This window comes from Ochotona curzoniae, unplaced genomic scaffold (genome assembly GCF_017591425.1).
Source record: "Ochotona curzoniae isolate NIBS_2020 unplaced genomic scaffold, NIBS_Ocur_1.0 contig_78, whole genome shotgun sequence".
In the NCBI taxonomy this organism is placed as follows: Eukaryota; Metazoa; Chordata; class Mammalia; order Lagomorpha; family Ochotonidae; genus Ochotona; species Ochotona curzoniae.
The window spans coordinates 2,692,297-2,711,590 of record NW_024466559.1 but is presented as its reverse complement, the minus strand read 5'-3'; the positions used below and the strand labels follow the sequence as shown (position 1 = coordinate 2,711,590).

The following is a 19,294-nucleotide window of genomic DNA, read 5'->3' as shown; positions in this document are numbered from 1 at the left end:
CAGGGGTGATAGACACTGGGGTGCAGGTTGACAGGGGTGGTAGACACTGGGGTGGAGGTAGGTAGGTGGGTGGCAGTCACTGAGATGGAAGTGTGACAGATGGGTGATGGCCCTTGGAGTAGAGATGGGCAGGCCCATACATTGGCAGAAAAGAGGCTGAAAAGACAGAAGAAGTTACTGCCAGAATGAACTGTGTATGCCAGCATGGACGAGGAGGGCAGGTGGAGCGAAGATCTGTTTGTTGGGGTCCTGTTATGATACCCCCATGCAAGGCAGGTGGGTGGTATCTCCATCACCTCCGTCATGGATGTATTCCCTACTCAAAGTTTGTCCACTTTCTCAGTTGGGATAACGGTGGTGACCAGATGATGCAACTCCCGCAGGGGACTCGGGGCCACCCCTGTGGTCAGCTGCACTAGGAATTCTACACTCTGTGGGTCATTGAAGACCATGGAGGTGCCCTCGAGTCAGGTCAGGTCCTGGGCATTCCAATCTGTTTGGATCTGCCTTCAAGATGTGTGGTCAGCCAGTGACCAGAGAGACGGGCAGAGAACCATGTGCACCATGAGACCTTGAAGACAATGTCCCCATTTCCCTAGGCTGCCTCATCTCTTCAATATCCCCTCCTCCTCTCTGCCCAGAGCACCAGCACACACTCCAGGAAGAGTGCGCACAGCTCACACAGCAGGCGTGATGTTCTCATGTAGCCTTCCTGCCTGTCACACATGCTTGCTGCTGCTCATCCAGAACAGCACGCTTTCAAGTATCACACACACACATCGCACCTCACCTTGTGCACAGCCAGGTGCACGGCAGAGGACTCACCTGGGTGAGGAACAGCCCTGAGTCCTGTGAGGCTGGCCCCCGCTCTGGGTGGTCAGTTGCCAGTTGTAGGAAGCCCCACCCCACGAATGAATTGTCCTAGAAGTCCAGTGTGCCCACAAACAGCCATTAGGATCCATTGTGTGGCCACATAATGACTGCACACCACATGCTGGGCTGCAGTCCACAGCAAAGCAGTGGCAGCGCCTGGACCTAGATGCCTGGCATGGTCCCTCCATGGGGGAGGTTGGAGGAGACAGATATTGAGCTGGCAGTGGCGGGCATGGGGTGAACTTTGCACAGGGTCAGTTGGCAAGTTAAAGTTGGAAAGACAGTATGTTGAGAGCCATCTCTTGGCTAGGCTGCTTTGTCTTGTTAAAAAAAATCCTTCCTGTACCTTTGGGTTTTAGCCAAGGTCTCCCAGGAGCTGTGTCACAATTTTCTTTATGTTCTTTTAAGTCTAGCAAGGGGAATGTTTTCTTTGAAGATAATATTTTCTAGCCTGAGATTCCTGACCCAACAGAGAGTCCCAGGGTCCAGGGTTTGGCATGGTGGTCCCTAGGAGTTTTATTTTCCTAAGCTGAGGACAACTACGTGTGTAACTGGAATGCAGGCAGGGAAGCTAGTGGACATTGAAGGTCTGCTCCTGGGGAAGTGCATTCTGGGTGATGGGGGTGGGGGAGGAGTGAGCCTTCATCTACTGGAGAGGCACAGCAAGAGCAAGAGTGAGACAGAACAAGAGAGACGCAGAGCTTCCATCCACTGGTTCACCCCCTTAAGTGCTGCAATGCTCAGGGCTGGGTCAGGCCAAAGCCAAAAGCTAGGATCTCCATCCAGGACTCCCACACGGGTGGCAGGGACCCAAGTACTTAGGAAACCTCCTGTTGCCTCCCAGGGTGAGCTGGATTGGAAGCAGAGCAGCCAGGACTCAAACGCAGGCACAGTGATAAGAGACGCAGGCATGGCGAGCAGTGACTTAGTTTGAAGTGCTCAGAGCCCAGCCCCACAGGGCCAAACACATGGACAGAAGTGATCAGAGCACAGCACAGCTGCCAGCGCAGCTGCCTGGCCTGCTCAGCACTGCCCCGGCGCGAGACCCAGCCACAGTGTCTGCAGAAACTGTGCTGAGTGGAGGGGAGGGACTCTCTGGGTCAGAAGCAACATCATCCTATCCAGCAAGCTTTTCCCATGGAACATCTTCATGTTCCTCTGACTCGTTGATTCCACCCACGGTTTCAGAGTGACCTCAGGTTGCTTTGAGTCCTTGTCCCAGTTTTCATATTTCCTGGGAAGCAGAATCTACAGAGGACAGCCTGCCAGGGTCCTCGAGTCTGTGCACTGCGCTTCACTTGGTGGTGAGCCCGGGAGGAGAACCACCTTGTCCCATGGAGCAGGGGAGCCCTCAGCACACAACAGCCACTTTCTCTTTTTGAGTGGGTTCCCCCTGGCCTTCCTTGCCTCCCAGTAATTAGAATGATAACAGCAGAAGAGCCTCCCGCAAACCTTCTCATTATTTCTCTTATTCAATTTGGTCAACTTTCCTGTGGCAAGGATGAGTGAGATAAAGCCCCTGCAAAGTCACAAAACCAGGAAAGGGAGGGGATTGCAGAGGGTGAGGCAAGAGCTGGCAATGCAGGTGCGTTCTGAGAGGGAGGAGGTCAGAGTGGGCAAGCAGGGGAGCTGGCTGGGGTGGGCATGTGTGGCACACCTCTGGGAGGCAGATGAGAGCAAGCCAGCAGGGAGGGCATGACCCTGACGGTCACCTGTGTGTACAAGGAGGAACGGACATGACCTTCAGGCAGACCTGACTGATTGAGGCAGAGGAGGCAAGAGGGGTGACCAGTGCAGAGTTCAGAGACCTGCAGGTTCCCAGCTCTGGGGTGTGCGTGGACATCCATCCCAAGATGAGCTGTGCCGTGAGAGGAAAGAAGGTTGAACCTACTGGGGAGAAGGGACAGGAGGGAGACAGCACATTCCTTTTAGAGTTGTGCAAAATGCAAGGTAAAGGGTTTTTCTGAGCTCCTCTCCAGGCGTCATCATAGGCCGCTCCCAGTAGGGAGTGTACAGTCCCTGGAGAGCATGCCACCTTTTGTCACTGTGACCAACGCCACCAAGTGATATAAGGCACATTTTCCTGAAACTCGACTGCAGGCTTCTTCAGCACGCAGGATTCCCTGGGCTCCCCCATGCCCACAGGAGGAAATATAGCTTCTTTGCCATGGCATGGAGCCCCCCAAGTGCAAGCTGCTATCTCAGACCCCACTGTGTGGAAGCAAGGCTGATCCACGCCACAAGCTGGCAGTCTCATTCGAAGCCATTCCTCTCCCACCTAGCCCAGGTCCACTTGACCTTCCCCCTTCCCAAGCAGGATTCCCAATGGATGCCATTGCATTTTGCAGGACAGAGACCAGCAGAGCTATGCATGAACATCTCTGGGCCTGAAAGCCAGGATGTGAACATGGCTGCAGGTGTGCACAGCTCAGGGGACAGGACCCATACACATGAGGTCTCACACTGGTGCTTTCCGAAGAAACAAATGTGCTAACACCAGGATCCATCCTCAGCCATGGGCTGGGAGCAAGACACGTCAGGAATGGGGATACAGTGGTGATGCCAGGCTGGGCTGGGCCAGGTCCAAGCCGAAGTCGGAATACTAGATCTTCCCCCATCTGACACAATTCGTGCCACCCTCTCCACCCCACCTCCCTCAAGCACCCACTGTCTGTCACGAAGCACGGTGCCATCTGAGGCTCAGGCAGCAGGATGGTCACTGTGGGCAGCTTTCCCGAGCTACTTTTTTCCTTCCCAGAATTAACTCCTCTGCCCTGGGGAGTGCCTCTGGTGCTGGTGTTTCATGCTTCTGGCTTCTCTCAAAGGCTGGGCCGGGTCACGAACAGCTTCCACTTAATGAGGGTAGGAGAGAACGGTGCGTGACTGCCCCGCACACTGGACAAGGATGCCTCAGGGAGTGGCCCGTGTATCTGCCATATCCACTGACACTCTAGTCAATGTGGTGCACGCCACTGGAAGGAAGTTTCTGGAATGCGAGGGGCAATCCTACCTTTCCTACCATCACCGTGCTCGGAGTGGTGACGGAGCGCTTTGGAGATGGCGTCCTGGGACCTGTGGCTCAATAGTCCTAGTGGTTCATTTCAGCCATGGAGGAGTTATCTGGGAAGAAGCAGGCTAGAGGGAGACCTTGTGGGTGTGGCCTGGTGTTCCAACCATGGTCACCTGCTTGCTGTTCTGAAAGCCCAGCCCCCCAGTGGTGGGTGTGATCCCACCCCCACCCCCCATTTTACAAATGTGAACTTGAAAGGCAAGCACCTGCAATAAACTTGCCTGGGGCCATCCTATCAGTACGATCTGTGTGGAGCAGAATCTCCAGACAGAATGTCGGCTTGCTGGGGTCGGGGGTCGGTCTTACAGCACTGGGTCTGGCCATGCTGTTCCCAGCAGCTGGGAAGCACAAACATTTGTTGTTGACTTTGAAACCCGTCTCTGCCCTCTGATGTGGAGCATGAAGGCAGCAGACAGACCAGTGACTTCTAAAGCGCCCTTCCAGGCTGTGATTTGGTAGGGAACAAAAATAGACAGGGGAAAAAAAAAAAACCCTCCACCATGTTCATGCCCCTCTTGTGGCACGGCTGGAGGCTGCTGTGGCAAGGTTGTGATTTAAAAAGAGGGAGAGAGGTTCTGAGCAATTCTCAGAATGGCTTATTGATCATGTCACCAGGTCTTCATTCCACTGGGATGTATAAGATCTCATCGGGGCTGGCTAAAGGATCCAGGACGCTGCAGACATAACAGCTCGCTGCTGAAAAACTTGGAGAGCGTGGCTTTCAAAGTCAAGGGAAGAGAAGCATGCAAGAGACTTCACACGACACCGGTCATGAAGAAAGCACACCTGGATATGCTCCAGCAGGACTGGGGCTCTGTTCCCCAGACACCTGTCTGGATTGCTGAAAGCATCCTGAACCCATCCCGTTTGACACCACACACACCTGCCCAGGTGTTGTAAACGACCCACATTAACGACTCTGAAGTAACAGCCACAGGAGTTGCTGTGTGGCTGACTATATGGGATGCACCAAGTTCTATTTTAAAAAGGTAGAATGACAGATAAGAGATGAAGAAAGGAAGGGATCCTTCCATCCACTCCCCAAATGGCTGCAACAGACAGGGCTGGACCAGGTTGAAGCCAGAAGCCTAGATCTTTCTGCAGAGCTCCATGTAGATGGCAGGGACCCAGGTGCTTAAACCATCATTGTTGCTTCCCCAGGTACATTAGCAGGGAGTTGGACTCAGGACTTGAATCAGTGCTCCGATACGGGATGCCAGTGTTGCAAGTGTTGGCTTAGCCCACTGCATCACAGTGCCAGGTGCTACAGTAATTTTTTGGATGGTGAAGTGCACAAAAATACGCTAATCGCGAAGGGGAGAGCACAGGACAACAATAGCAGCCCCCAGCCCCAACCTACAGTTCACCAGAGACCAAGTGCTCTACATCGCCACTTCCACCTCATCCAACAGCTAGGATTTGAGAAAGAGAAACACACACCTTGGCTGAGAGATGGCATCAGGCCTTTGAAAGCGCCAAAGGCTCCTGGGAGAGGGGACGGGAGCTGTGCCCTCTTCGGATCAGACAGGCCCCAGCTTCCAGCTCAAGGGGGCACTCACTGTTCTCTGCCACCCTCCTTGATCCCCGGTGGCCACCCCTGCCCCTCCTCACAGCTTCAGATCCATGGGCTCAGCATTAGGACTCCATGTGCAGGAGCTACGTGGGCTCTGAGGACCCTGATCAGTCACCGCAGAACAAGAGACAAAGTCCTGAATCGGTCCCCACATGCCTACAATAGCTTAGATCAGGCCTGATAGAAGGCAGGAGCCCGGAATTCCATGCAGGTCTCCTGGGAGGGTGGCAGAGACCCAGGCACTTGAGCCGTCATGGCCTGCTGCCTCCAGGTGTACACCTTAGCAGGAGTCAGGAGGGGAGGTGGGGCTTGAGCCCAGCAATTCTGATGCGGAATGCTGCTCTAGACCAGCTGGGAAAATATCTCTGGACCCAAAGGAAAACAAAGAGAATAGGATGACTGAGCTGGCTCTCGGGGAGATGAGGCAAATCACGCTGTCCCAGGGAACCCCCATGAAATGCTTGCGTGGCTGCCGGGCCAATGAGAGAGGCCCCAATGGTTTAGGGAGTCCAACTACAGGGGGTGTCCGGAACTACCCTCTCTGACAGAAGCTAGAAAATGCACCACTGTCAAACGCTGATGAGAACCCAAAGAGCAAACACGCAGACAGAATTCTGCCTCTTAGTCCTTCTCTTAGAGGAAAAGCACCAGAAAAGCAGCTACCTACGGGGCAGCCACAAAGTGGGACTGGCACCCATGTGGCTGGGATGGAGAGTGGGCTCAGGAAGGTCTACGGTCTTCAGGATGTGTGGGTCCTGCAGAAGAGGACCCACCCCTGAGTTATGACAAGAGCCTCCAAGACCTCTGTGCTGTCCACGGGTGTGCAGGTGTCAGGGGCGTGACCCCCTGAATGTGAGAAGAACGCCCGTGTCTCTGGACGGCGCCCACACCTTCTGACACACGTGGCAACCCATCTGGGGTGAGAGGCAGCAGGATCTCACTCTGGGGGATTTGCATCAGTGAAGCCCACCCACCCGCATCCTCTGTGGCCTAGTGAAGGCAGCAGTCTCTTCTTCACTGCTCACTGATTTTTCAGAGGCTCTCCCAGGGAACCGGGAATGAGAAAAACCTTCTCCAGCTTTCCCAGGTGCCTTCGCCGGGAGCCAGATCAGAAGAGGAACAGCTGGGACTCAAAGCAGCATCTATACGGGATGTCAGAAACTAAACCGCGCTGTGCCACAGTGCCAGCCCCACCACACTAATTTAAAGAGCACACACATTATCAGAAATAGTAATGAGCCTTCAGAATAAGGAGTGGATGGTGTTACGTGGCCTAATGCAAAGTTTTACCCTGGCATGATTCCAGACGTCGACTTTCCATGTTTGGCCCCTTCAATGCACAGCGCCTGGCATGGCCAACACTGAACTTGGGTGCATCCCCGTTCCTCTCCCTTGTGACTGGCAGCATCCAGTCAGCTTTGAACTCTGCGACTGTTGCAGCCCACAATTCCAGGTCCCACTGTGCACTGGCAGTTTTGCTTGGCTTTCCATTTCTGCTTGATCACCCGACCCTTTGCAGTTTGCCTATCTCAGATTCGCACTTCTTCGATTTCCTTTTTCTGCAACTAGAACTTGACATAAGGAAAATCAAGCAGAGGATGTGCAGCGCTAACTCTTAACCAAAGGCTTTCCCTCACGGCTTGGCCGCTGCTCACCCTTGCCAAGCTGTGTGCAGCATCTGAACAGGAGGGCAGGGTGCAGACTCAAAGGTGACCACTGTTCAGCAGACTTCCTAAAACACTCAACTTCCTCTCATAATACAAGCTTTTGTGTGGCGCTGGGCAGTGCATGTTGTAGGGGAACAAAACAGTCAGCCCATCAGCTGCCTACCCCTGGTAGAGAAGGAGCTTTGGCAATCCGAGTTTTCAACATGGTAAGCAGAAGAGGAAGAAGTGCTTGCTGCAAACAGGAGCCTCTGATCATCCAGCCAGTGCAGCTGACTGCTCCATCAGGGCAGAGCATCAACTCCAGGTCTTAGGATGCCAGAGATCGAGGGTGCAGGCTTCCAATGCCAGTCCTCAGTTCTTCTCTGGGAGGACACGGAATCTGCAGGAGAAAGGGATGGAGAAGGAGCAGCCTCATTATTGCAAAGAGCCACTTGAGGGGATGCTTCCCCTGGGCACCCACAGAGACCTTGAACAACTTGTGATAAACAATGCCCAGAGAAGTTGCTTTTTATGGGGGAAAAAAGGAAGAAAAATGAGCATCTGCTTTGGGTCTCTGGAGCTGAAATCACACCATTACGGTACTATTGCCTTTCACTAAAGCAGGTTTCTGTGAATTTCATGAAAAAAAAAAAAAAAGTCCTCCAGAAAATGTGCTCCTAGTTCCACTGTGGAATGCAGAAAATGATCCAAACAGCAGTGACATTTCTAAGGTCAGCACATCCACAGCCCTGCCCAGGGCCAGCCAGGCTCTCTCCTCTCTACCATGGCTCCCGCCACATGACCCATTTCACTAGGAAAGTAGGAGAGGACAGAGGTGACCCCACGGAGGTCTGCCCTCTCCTCCTGCAGCTGCCAGCATCCCAGGTCCTCTTCCTCGCTCATCTCGGCAAGCAATCTGCCTGCACCCATCTCTTCCAGAATGTTGATACTTCCATCAATGGAGACCTGATTAAGCACCTCCAAGGGAACTCTATACTAAAGGCAAACAACAGAGGAATGAGCCCCCAGCTCCACTCCTCTCATCCCAGACCCAATGTTATCTAGCTCTTCTTCAGCTGCTTTATTGTTCCCTGACCTTATCTGCACTGACCCCAGGCCCACCCCAGTACTGCCTCCAACCCTTTTCCTCCAAAGGCTCTGTGCAAAGCCACACATGGGGAGTGAGAGTGGCACTGTGCCCACTGGCACCTCGGCTGCATCGTGGTCTGGTGCCAGCCCCTCATCTGGCACTTGGCTCTCCTGACTTCCCTATGCCCTCCCTTTCCTATTACACATTCTCAGGGTCAGCTGCCTCTGGTTAGATCCTGGGGTGTCCTCGGTCCCCTCGCCAGATTCCCCTACCATTTCATCCATTTCTGCTCCTATGTATCAGGGATGTGGGGACTCACAGTCCACTCTGGAATCCTGACTCATGTGATTGTCTCGGAGAGGCAGAGATGGAATGTGGACCACACTAAGCTCGCGGTCTTCACCTAGGACCCTGCCTGGATGACAGCTGTCTTCAGGCACCCAGCCCTTGGAGTTGCCCTTGACATACTGGCCCCTCCTGTCTGCTCTATCACCTGCAACCTATGCATTGCCACATTTCCCATCTCTACTGCTCAGGTTCTCCTCAGCATCTCCTGTGATTTCACGTGTGGTCTCCACATTTCCTCCCTGCTCCCCTCACCTCCTAAGCTCCATGCACCAGCCAGGGTCCCTTACTAAAAACACAAAATAAAGCCACATAAACAAACTCTTAAAAAGGGGGAGCAAAAAAAGATGTATTTATTTGAAAGACAGGGAAACAAGGATCATCCATCTGCTGGTTCACTCCCCAGATGGCTGGTCCAGGCTGAAGGTAGGAGGGTGGCAGAGACCCAAGAACATGGGCCATTTTCTGATGCTTTTCCCAAGGCCATTATCAGGGATCTGCATGGGGGCGTGGAGCAGCTGGGACTCTCATGGGCATCCATATGGGATTCCGGAGTCCCAGGCAGCGAGTAACGCCTCTTAACGGTTTCTATGGTCTTCCTAACATTTTAAAGCTCACTTTGTATTGACTTGAAAAGTTCCTAAAATGTCAGTGCTCTATTTTTACCAAGCTATGATTAAATTTTAAGAAGTAGCCACTTGCCTATTTTGATTGCTCAAATGATGAAGCTCATCATTAAAGAATAGTCCTTTGGAAATGTTGGTTCTCTTCTCTCTGATGTTTTCGTTGTGAGGAGTGTTTCTGTCAGTTACTGTAATTTCAGTCTTCCTAATTCAACAGCCATTCATACAGGCAGAACGACTCTTTGAGACGATCTACAGTTCTGACATCCCAGCCTCGGTCTGTATTAGCTACCATGATGGAACACTCAAGACTGGGTCACTAACAGACACGTGTTTCCTCGCCCCTCTGGTACCCTCAGATCCAGGTAGGGCGCTTCCCTCTGCTTCCTGTATGACACCTGTTACCCCATCCTCACATTACAGGAGGGTGGAAGACACCCAGAGATGACCTCACCAACCTTTCTAAGCAGCAGCGGGGCTATCTCTGGGGCAAAATCCTCACCAGGCAATGAGCTCCTCAGAGTCTGCCTCTCAGCCTGGCTGAAGCAGCTGTTGGATTTCAGAATGCATTATGGGAAGGAAGGGACAGGGCCGAGGGTGGTTGCCTGGGCCAGGAGATGGCTAGGATCCATATAAAGGGTCCAAAATTTATGTTGGAGTAGGCCTGTCACACAGAGGTTAATATGCTACTAGTAATACCCACATCCCAAGTCCAGGAGCCTGGGATGCAGCTCCATGCTAAAGCACAGCCCGGGAGGCAGTGGCTGATGGTTCAAGTACTCTGGCCCTTACCACCCACGTGGGAGACCTGAATGGAGTTCCAGGTCCCTGGCTTGGACCCAGTCCTGGCTACCGTGGGCATCTGAGAAGTGAACTGATAGTTGGAGTATCTCTCACAAAACAAAGGGTACAGGGCTATACAAACTTGAATTGTGTTCCTGAATCTCCTCTGTTATAAGGCAGGCTGGGATACAAGTGTTTTGATAGTAACTTTTTCAGATAGCAAAGTTTGCTCAGGTGTCTGAAGGATTTTCAAGGTAGTTTTGAAAAGGCTGAGCAGGAGGAGCTAGCATGAGTGAAGATCCACTTGTCTCTTCCTCCTCCCCCAGGGCAAACAAAGTTGCTATCTATGAAGCACAGGAGTCGCTCGCTCCACATTAGGGACACTTCAATCTTTTCCTCCCATTCCGCTGCTTCCACTTTAGACGTGCATTAAACTCATTGGAAAAACACGCAGCCTTTTTGCTGCTTTTCCTGACAAAAGTGGTTTGGCGTTTTCCCAACCTTGGCCGCCCTGGGTGCCATCCCAGTGCGCATGACCAACCTGAAGCCCCACATAGGGTAGATCCGGAGGGAGCTGGTGGCTACAGACTCAAGTCTAACAAGTTTCCTCAGAGCACAGGTTGGGCTCCTAACCACCTGGTGGACATGCTAGGCTGCTGAATCCAAGACCAAGTCTTAGGCTGGTGGACCTGGGCCGAAGGAACCCTCCAGGGAAATGCAGGGCAGGGGTGGGTGTCCGTGCCAGGGTGCAAGACCTCAAATCCCACTGGAAAACGCACTGTCCACGGGGAAGCAGGAAGATAGTTTGGCTCCGGCCCAAATCTCCCCCGTGTGTCCACCGCCCTCCCCAACCGGGTCGTCGAAGCGGCTCAGCTGTCGGGTTCCCTCCTACCCCGGGGAAGTGGCCAGGACACCCCGTTCTCCTGCCCTGACACCCATCCAGGTTCCAGAGGCGCCTCTTCTCCACAAGCTGAGAGCACCTGGGTCACCTGGAGCCTACTGGTGTTCCAAGAGGGGCGGAACGCGCAGGTCGTGGCTTCCAGGAGCGGCTTGCTTCCGCTGCGTTCGCTCCAAGGGGTCTGAACTGGCCGCAGGGCTGCCCACCGCCCAGCCACGGTCCCTTCCTTTCCCCAGGCTTCCGACTCCCGGCCTTGGAGCGCCCCCTGCCCACCCTTGCTTTACTGAGAGGAGGAAGCTGGCGAGGGAGGAAGGCGCAGGGGGCAGGGCGGGCTCCAGGCGTCCGGGAGGCTCCTGGTGCGCGCGGGAAAGCGGGAAGGCTGGACTGGACTCCAAAAGAAAGGGTGGCTTGGCCCCGGGCCTGCTGCACTCCGGGGAAGCGGGGGGGGGGGGGGCGGACGGGAGGGCGAGGGGGTGCAGGGCCCGCGCGCCTGGATCTGCCCTTCTCCCCGCCTGACCCCACCACGCTTTGCACCAACCCTTAGCCAAGCGCCCTGGCCAACAGTCCGGGTGCCTTGCCCAACCCCCTGCTGTGCTTCTACGGGTTTGGGGGGTGGGGTGCGCCACTTCCCAGGAAGGCACGACCTTTTCCCCTTTCCGCGGAAGGGCTCCAGGCACTCATCCCACGGGTGCCACACGGGTAGGGGGCACAGCCTGTTTGCTCCTGAAACGCCCTTGCAGTTAAGACCCGGGCACGCGCCCGGGCACCGCCTCTGAGAGGTCCCGGGGCTTGAAGGCGGGGACGCCCTGAGGATGGTGAGGGCGATAGGGCGCGGGCTGGGGATTTGGCTATCGTTCGGCCAGTGGCTGGAGCAGGCGTCCAGAACGCCAGCAACAAAACAACCCTTCCCCTGCACTCTGCTCCATCCCCGGGGATCCCCCACTTTCCAAACCGCCTAGAGCACGAAGTACTGAGACAAGCCTGGGTGTGGACGGGCGGCTTGGAGGCGCCCCAGTTCCCAGAATCGAACGCCAAATCTCGGAACTGTGAGGCCGCCACGCGCAGAGGGCAACGGACACGATTGGCATTGGGGTGCGCACAGGGCAAGGCGTGTGCTGTATGGAGCTGCATTCCCGGCCTCGCGCTTTTGGCCGATGACTGCCCTTCGCCTGTGCACTACTGCGCCCCCAGCCTTCATTCTCAGCCCGAGATATCCAGGAGTACTCGCTGCCCTTGCCTTGCGTCTCGGGTCGGTGCAAGGAGGGAGGGGGCCCGACACCGCACTCCTCGCTGCTCCGGGACCCGGAGTTGCTCCAAGCAGCCAGCACCCCCTGGGCGCTCCGCCCTGCCGAGCTGCACAGCCCTGCCCAGCGGTCCAGATCGAGATTGCTCTGTGGGTTGAGTCGGACCCCGACGTTGCAGCCGGGGCGCAGCCCCAGGCGGTGCTGGTGAGGGCCCACCGTGCATCAGAGAAGGAGCCACCGCCGTCCTTAGCAGGCGGCCGGCGGGCGGGGCGAGGGGGAGGGCTGGGCAGGGGCGGGAGCTCGGGCGGGGGCGGGCGCAGCCGGCGCTGAGCGCCGCGTCTTCCGTTCCCGCTCCTCTGCTGCGCGCAGACACCCGGCCTCCCCCCGGGCGCCGGCTCCTCGGCTCCAACCCGTCCAAGAGCGAACGGTCCTTTCTTTCTGGAATTGGCTGTGCTGCGTGCGCGCGCGGCCTTCCCCCTCCCTCTGCCCCTCCCAACCCCCATTTTTTTTTTTTTCTTTTTTGGAGCCATGGCCCGGGCAGTGGCTCTTGGAAGAGGAACAAGTGTGGGAAAAGGGAGGGGAAGCCGAAGCTAAATGACAGGATGCAAGCGACTTGAGCTGCACAAGCAGCAGCGCGTCTCAGAGCCTGGCAGAGCGGGCTGAGCACCGCAACCCCCGCGCAGCCGGAGCGCCTCGGGCGGCGTGGACCCCCGGGCTCGGCTTCGTTGCGTCTCCGGGCCGTTCGCTCGCCCGCGATTCCCGCTTCTGCCTGCGGATCTGAGAAGGGAGCATGGAGAGGACGCCTCTCTTCTGCGCCGCGTTCGCGCTCGCCCTGACCGTGGCCGGCGCCTTCCGTAACGGTGAGTGGCAGGCCGGGCGCGATGGGGACAGCCCGGGGACGGCGTAGAGGACAGCGGGGGAAGCTGCGGGGAGAGCCCAGGCACAGTGGAGGAGAGGACGGCGCGGCGACCTCGGCGCAGGGGACAGATCGGGGACGGCGCACTGGGGCCGCGGTGCCGGGGGACAGCGCGGGAATGACCCGGGGAAGGCGCGCGGGCGCGGGGACTGTGGCGCGAGGACTCCGCCGGCCACCGGACCAGGGTTCGCACACAGCCGCGGGGCACCGGAGAGGCGGAGTCCGGAGGGAGCCGAAGGAAAGTTTTATATGGGTGCAGAGAGGATAACAGGGGCTCCGATCCGAGTGGGATTGGCTCCACCGGGCTCCCAGTCCTAGGCTGCCTCGGGAAGTTGGTTTGTGGCTGGGGGCGTGGGGTCTTCTCCCCACCTGGGCCTGGGGGCAGAGCCGCCTACCTACCTCCCTCTCACACACCCGCAGCCAATTACCCTCCTAATGTTTCCTCCCGAAGGCAATTAGCCGAGGCTTCCCTTTCAAAAATCCGAGGGCTGTGGCGGGGAGCTAAGGCTCACCGCGCTCTCCGGGAGCGCTGCCCGGCTGCCTAGCCGACCCTGCGCTCTCGCCTCCTCTTAGGGGAACCGGGGTCTTCCGCTGGTTCCGGGAGCTCCCTCTGCGCGCGGGGTCCTCCCTACCCCGTTACGAATGAATGAACGCCTAGGGGTCCCACGCGGGAGTCTAATAGGACAGCATGAGGCCCCCGGGGTGGCTGCAGATCCCGGGCAAGATTGTGGCATTCACTTGACTGTGACTGCCCTTTAGGTCCTTGAGGGCCTGGCCAGGGCGGTAACAGGGCAGGGCTCTGGACCCCAAGTTGTGTGTCTCTGAGTTGGGACCCGATTGTAGGCACGCTTGAGTCTCACTCATAGTGAATGTCTGCAATTCTGTTAACAGTAGTGGGTCCTCAACCATTATTAACTAATTACTAAATATTTACTTTTGTCTGGCTTCGATTTCAATCAAAGTAATTAGGAGGAGAGAATACGCACCACTTACTGTGGTATATTGTTTTAATAAGAGACCACAAGTGGAGGAGAACTCATGCGGGGCAGGAATTGGAATCCTGGCTTTATGATGGAAGTTAATCTTACTGATGCGCCTTTATAGAGAGAGAGGTTTTGTGATTTCAGCTGTAGATGTTCCCACACAGGTACCAAGCGGTGATCTGAAGACTGTACTAAAATGCGTGCAAAATAAAACCCAGCCCTGAATGTGTTAGGAGCCAGAGCTGCTGGCCTCTATGTTAACCTGGCAGAAAGTGAACCACACAGAATTATGAATGTGGAGTACAATTTATTAATGAACCTGGGCTGTGGCATCTTCCTGTGAATGACAGGGAGTGGAGTCTCATTCTGCCCCAGCGGGAAAAGCTCTGAAATGGCTGCACTCTGTGGAGGTGGCCGTGACCCCACCCTCTGTGCTCCTCTCCTGAGCTAAGTCCACTGTGTGTGGGGGGGTGCACATCCCAGGGCCTGGGCGGGGCGGGGGGGACTCTACCCCTGGTGCAGAAGGGGTTTGGGAGTCAAAGTTATGAGACACACACACACACACACACACACACACGCTCAAAACACACACTTTTAATTCCCTCAGCAGAAATCTGGGGAATGCAGACCATCTGCAGCCTGACGGTCTGTGAGCTTGACCAGCCGAGGCTACGCGGCCACGCGCAGTGACCACACACACCTCCCCAAGCCGTGTTCTCCTGGGCCGGCCACCAGTGCCTGCTAAATTAATTCATTAACCTTCTCTCGGACTAATGGCCCAGACTCATTAGAAAACTGCTCTTTCTTAATCAACTGGCAGAGAGACTGAGCAGACCCAGGGAGTCTGGCGGCCCACATTATCTTATTACACTGTCACTTTCTCAGAAGTCACAGATGAAAGGCGCTGCTGGGCCGCAGAGCCCACCTCCCAGGCCTGGGCCACGACCATTTCCTTGCCAGACACGAGCCGGGGGGAAGCCTGGGGACACAGGGTCCCTCTCCAGGTCCTGTGCGCTGGTACGGCTCACTCTGTATGGGTGGGTGGCAGATGTCAGAGCAATCCCATAGGGGTCCCTAGCATCGCCCGCTGTGGCCGGTGTCACTTCGTCTTGGCACAGGTTGAAGGAAACCGGTACATGGATAACCCTTGGCCTGGGCACGAAAATTGGGCATGTGCAGCAGCTGAGGCAAACGATATCATTTATGTTGTCTTCTTTTTTAATTTATGGGAAATGATTTCTGGAATGTGTGGAGCTTTATGCATTTTTGATGTGCTCTTCATCTTTCATTTCCATTTGACCTGGTTTTCTTGCAATAAAACCCTGTAGATTTATAAATTCATGCTGGGAGTAAAGAATGCCTTTCTCTTTTCATGGGGATTCTATTAAATGCAATATTAAAATCCATATATCCCATTATCGAAGACCCATGATTGATTAGGCTTCTGTAGCCCATGCCTTCCTACCTCTTCCTCTGACGTAGTTTATGTAGGCACCAAAGTGTTACTGTTCAAAACAACGTATCAATAGATGTGGTGGCGATTCTGGTTGGGATCTGTCTCCAGAGTCCAGGGTGCCCTCCCCCCAACCCTCAAGCCCCCACTCCCCCATGAGCCACCTCTGCATCTGTCCTTTTCTGAAACCAAGAAGGTTCAAATCCAGTCTCTCAGCTTCCCCAGGAAGCAAGGGTGCGGCTCAGCAGCCGTGACCCTGACCGCCGTCAGCGCTGTCAGCGTGGCCGAGTCCTCCCTCCACCATGCAGGCAGCCGGGGTGCAGGTGGTTTTCTATCTGAGCCTCGAGTCTTGGCAGCTCCACGCGGAAGGGGATTTCTGTTTCTGCAAGCACACTGTGCTGTTTGGGATCCCAAGAGCAGGAAAAATGGAACTCTGGGTGAGGGACAGGCGAAGCAGCCACAGCAGCAACGAAGGGCACAGCCGGTCTGTCTGTCTCCTGCCACTCCCAGGGAGAGATCCACTTCCTGGGAGTGCAGTAGGTCTCCTGGAAACCCCTACCTGCCTCCTCGCTAAGCGGGTGCTGCTCTGACATCTGCCACTACCAATGAGCTCAGACTGCTGGCCTCTGAGCATGCCCTGCAGAGGACAGTGGCCTGCCAGGCCCAGGGTGCCACCTGCAACCTTAAGGAAACCTTCCCAGGGGTTGGGGTGTTCCTGACAACCCATTGTCACCTGCTAACCTGAGCCTATCTGTTTGCAGATAAATGTGGGGACACCATCAGAATCGAGAGCCCCGGTTACCTGACGTCCCCCGGATACCCACACTCCTACCACCCGAGCGAGAAATGCGAGTGGCTGCTACAAGCACCCGATCAGTACCAGAGAATCATGATCAACTTCAACCCCCACTTCGACCTGGAAGACAGGGAGTGCAAGTGAGTGAGCGCGGCGTGCAGCAGGGCGCGCGGCGCCACCTAGCGTCTGCCTGCGCGCAGTCGTGGCCACCTCTGTCTCCGGCCAGCAGGGAATGGGGCTAGGAGGGCCGACCCTGTCCTGTTAGTTCGTGTGGCGTATTTATCTGTATGATTGTGTTTCGGGTTTTTTTTTTCTCCTATTCTGGGAAGAGCCAGAAAGCAGCAATAAGAGTTCCTGCTTGTGTTTCTCTTGGTATTATAGAGCTTTGCTCATGTGGGTGCTGAGATCGGGCTGTGCTTTGTCCGACCATGCACCTGGCAGGTTTTATGACTCCAGGACTGCGTCTGTCTTGCTGGATTTGACACGTGAAATGGGGGAGCCACAGGCCGAGTCAGATGGGCTCTGGAAAGCTGGGAGGCCTCCATGGAAAATGCTAGCACTCCACTAAATAGGACCAGAGCTGAAATAGAAATCAGCAGTTTTGCCTGCGGGCTTTGGTTTTGCCGTGTTCTGTCATGACGTGACTCAGCATTGTGCACACTCTGTCACTTAACACAGCGCGGAATGATATTTCTCCGCTGAGCTTGGGAGAGCTGGTGTGTGTGGGTGTCGCTGCCCACAACTGTCTTGGAGACTCTGTGCTTGCCATGAGCAGACTTCCACTCAGCCCACGTCTGCACCGGCTCTCAACAACACCGTGACTGCCCGTCTTCCCCACGCCATCCCAGTCTGCACCCCTCATGGGGTGCGATTGGCAGGGATTAGCACCTGCTGGTCAGACTAAATAGATAAGCATTCTGATCCCAGGCAGAGTTGGTTTAATGCTCAGATCTAAAGCGTTGCGGGGGGCGGGGGGCGGGGGGAGGTGGTGGGGGGCGTTGGCTTTGCTATCCGTGGTCTTGAAATGGGTTCATCTTGAATGGGAATTCAAGATGAACATGGACATGACGTTTCTGAGGGGACTGATTGGGCACATGGTCCCACCTCTAGCAAGTCTGGCCACCTGTTGAGTGGGAGGAGTGACCTGGCTTTTCCTGGTCATCTGAAGAATTCTGTGTTTGGAGAATTAGCATAAATTGGTTTCCAAGCAATCAGCATTTACTTGGCAGTGAAATCAGGCGATATAATCAGACCCTTTCTAGTTTGTTCCCGGGCCCGTGAATCTGAAATGCTTCAGTGGCTTCTGACGGACTAGCTTCATCATACGGGATTTGGCTTGTTAATATTCTTGCTGGTGATTTTCAACCACGACAGTCCCTCAGACAAGTTAAAGACGTGTTGTCTATTTTGTTTTTAGCTATTTTTGTTTACACTGCTCAAATTGCATTAGGAAAGTTTTGTCCTTGTTGCTATTGCTGTGTAAGGAATTCTGTTGAAATAATACTCCAGCAATAGCATTGCTCTGTAAAACTCAGGTGCTAATTAAATTTCCAGACGCTCATGTTTGTTAACAGTTGACTTGAATACTGTGGCTGTGTGGATCCTTAACTCGGGCCCTGAATTAGTGAAAGAACTCAGAATGGTCAAAATTGTTGGTAGTGGGTGCTTGGTGACTGGGAGAACAGGGCAGAATCGAGATGTGTTACCTTTGTGAAGACCCTGGCCCTGACGACTGGAAGCCACCCATGTACCCTGGTGTTGGTGCACAGCATGGCGGGAGGTGCACTATCGTTCCCCGTGAGGTGGTACCAGCCCCAGATCACGACTGGGACCGAAGTTCAGCAGGTGAAGCCTCCTGACTTTCCACATGCTTACGACAGCGTCTGGCGGGCAGTAAGCCTTAAATAACTCCTTGTGATCCCATGATGCGAGGTGGGATTGGGGCAGAGCTCATGCTAGCTTTCTCTTTGAAAGCTGGCAAGATAAAGGATGATGCTAATTTACAGAAAAAGGCAGTATTAGTGATATTAATGTGATGTTGTCAGGGAGTCTTTGGAACTTTTGTTGTGGTCCTTTATGCTATAGAGTGGGGTGATTTCTTCACTGTCACCCCGGGGGCCCATCTCCAAGCCAGGGCCGAGACTGGTACATTGAGCATGATAAAGTCAGTGTAGAGGATGCTGTGGGGAAGAGTCTGTGTGTTCCTGTCTGCTGAGTAGCTGGCCGGAGCCCTGTCAGCCGGGAGCTCCAGAAAGACCGCGGACACCAGCCCAACATAGTGCCCCCACTGGCCACGTCTGTGGCTGTGGTCCTCCGAGGAACACACTCATGGTCTTGGCCATATTAGACGTCCCTACATGCAGCTGATTTTTGTTAAGATTATTTATATATATGTAAAAAAAAGCAGATAGGAGGTGGCACACACCCAGGTAGTGCTAACCACGGAGTGGCGAGCTCTGAGTCACAGCTCCCACTCGGTTGTGTGTGGGGTCTGGATTACACACCACCTTCCCCTACCCCCACCCCAGCCCTCTGCCTCTGCTGATTGATGTGTCACTGGGGGGTCCTCTGGTTACCTCCAAAGAAGTAGCCAATGTGAAGGCCCTTTGAAAAGTTAGGCTAAGTCAGGCTGATGGTGTAGCCAACACCTTGGGTGTAGCTAGGCTGCTTGTGAAACTAAACATGTCCAAGTGACTCTAGGGATGAATCGTGCCGCACTCCTTGCATCTTCTCTTGAAGCTGTGGGGGCCGGGGCACTGGATTTCCACTGTGACGAAGTCTGAGGAATCGATTTCCCAGCATGTTTGCTAATTGAGGAACAGCCTGGGACCCAAGGAAATGATTTTCTTTTGCAGGTTTTAGGACAGGCGAGTAATTAAATAGGCCTTCCAATAGATGTGGTGGAAGAGTATTTCTTTCTTAATTATTAATGCTTGGTTTCTGATTAGGCAAATAATAATAATATCCTAGTGTGAGCAGGGCCATGAGCAGCACCAGGACA

General features: G+C 54.8%; 1 protein-coding gene across 2 annotated transcripts in view; it reads left to right on the top strand.

Annotated features, from left to right (window-relative positions):
- Window positions 1-12,572: 12,572 nt before the first annotated feature.
- Window positions 12,573-19,294, top strand: part of NRP1 (neuropilin 1) — a 93,701-nt gene continuing 86,979 nt past the window's right edge. For both annotated transcript variants that reach the window (XM_040992573.1, XM_040992569.1), the window contains exons 1-2: window positions 12,573-13,005; window positions 16,259-16,433. In XM_040992573.1, coding sequence (XP_040848507.1) covers window positions 12,936-13,005; window positions 16,259-16,433 — 245 coding nt within the window. In that variant the 5' untranslated portion in view covers window positions 12,573-12,935. The remainder of the gene's footprint in view (window positions 13,006-16,258; window positions 16,434-19,294) is intronic.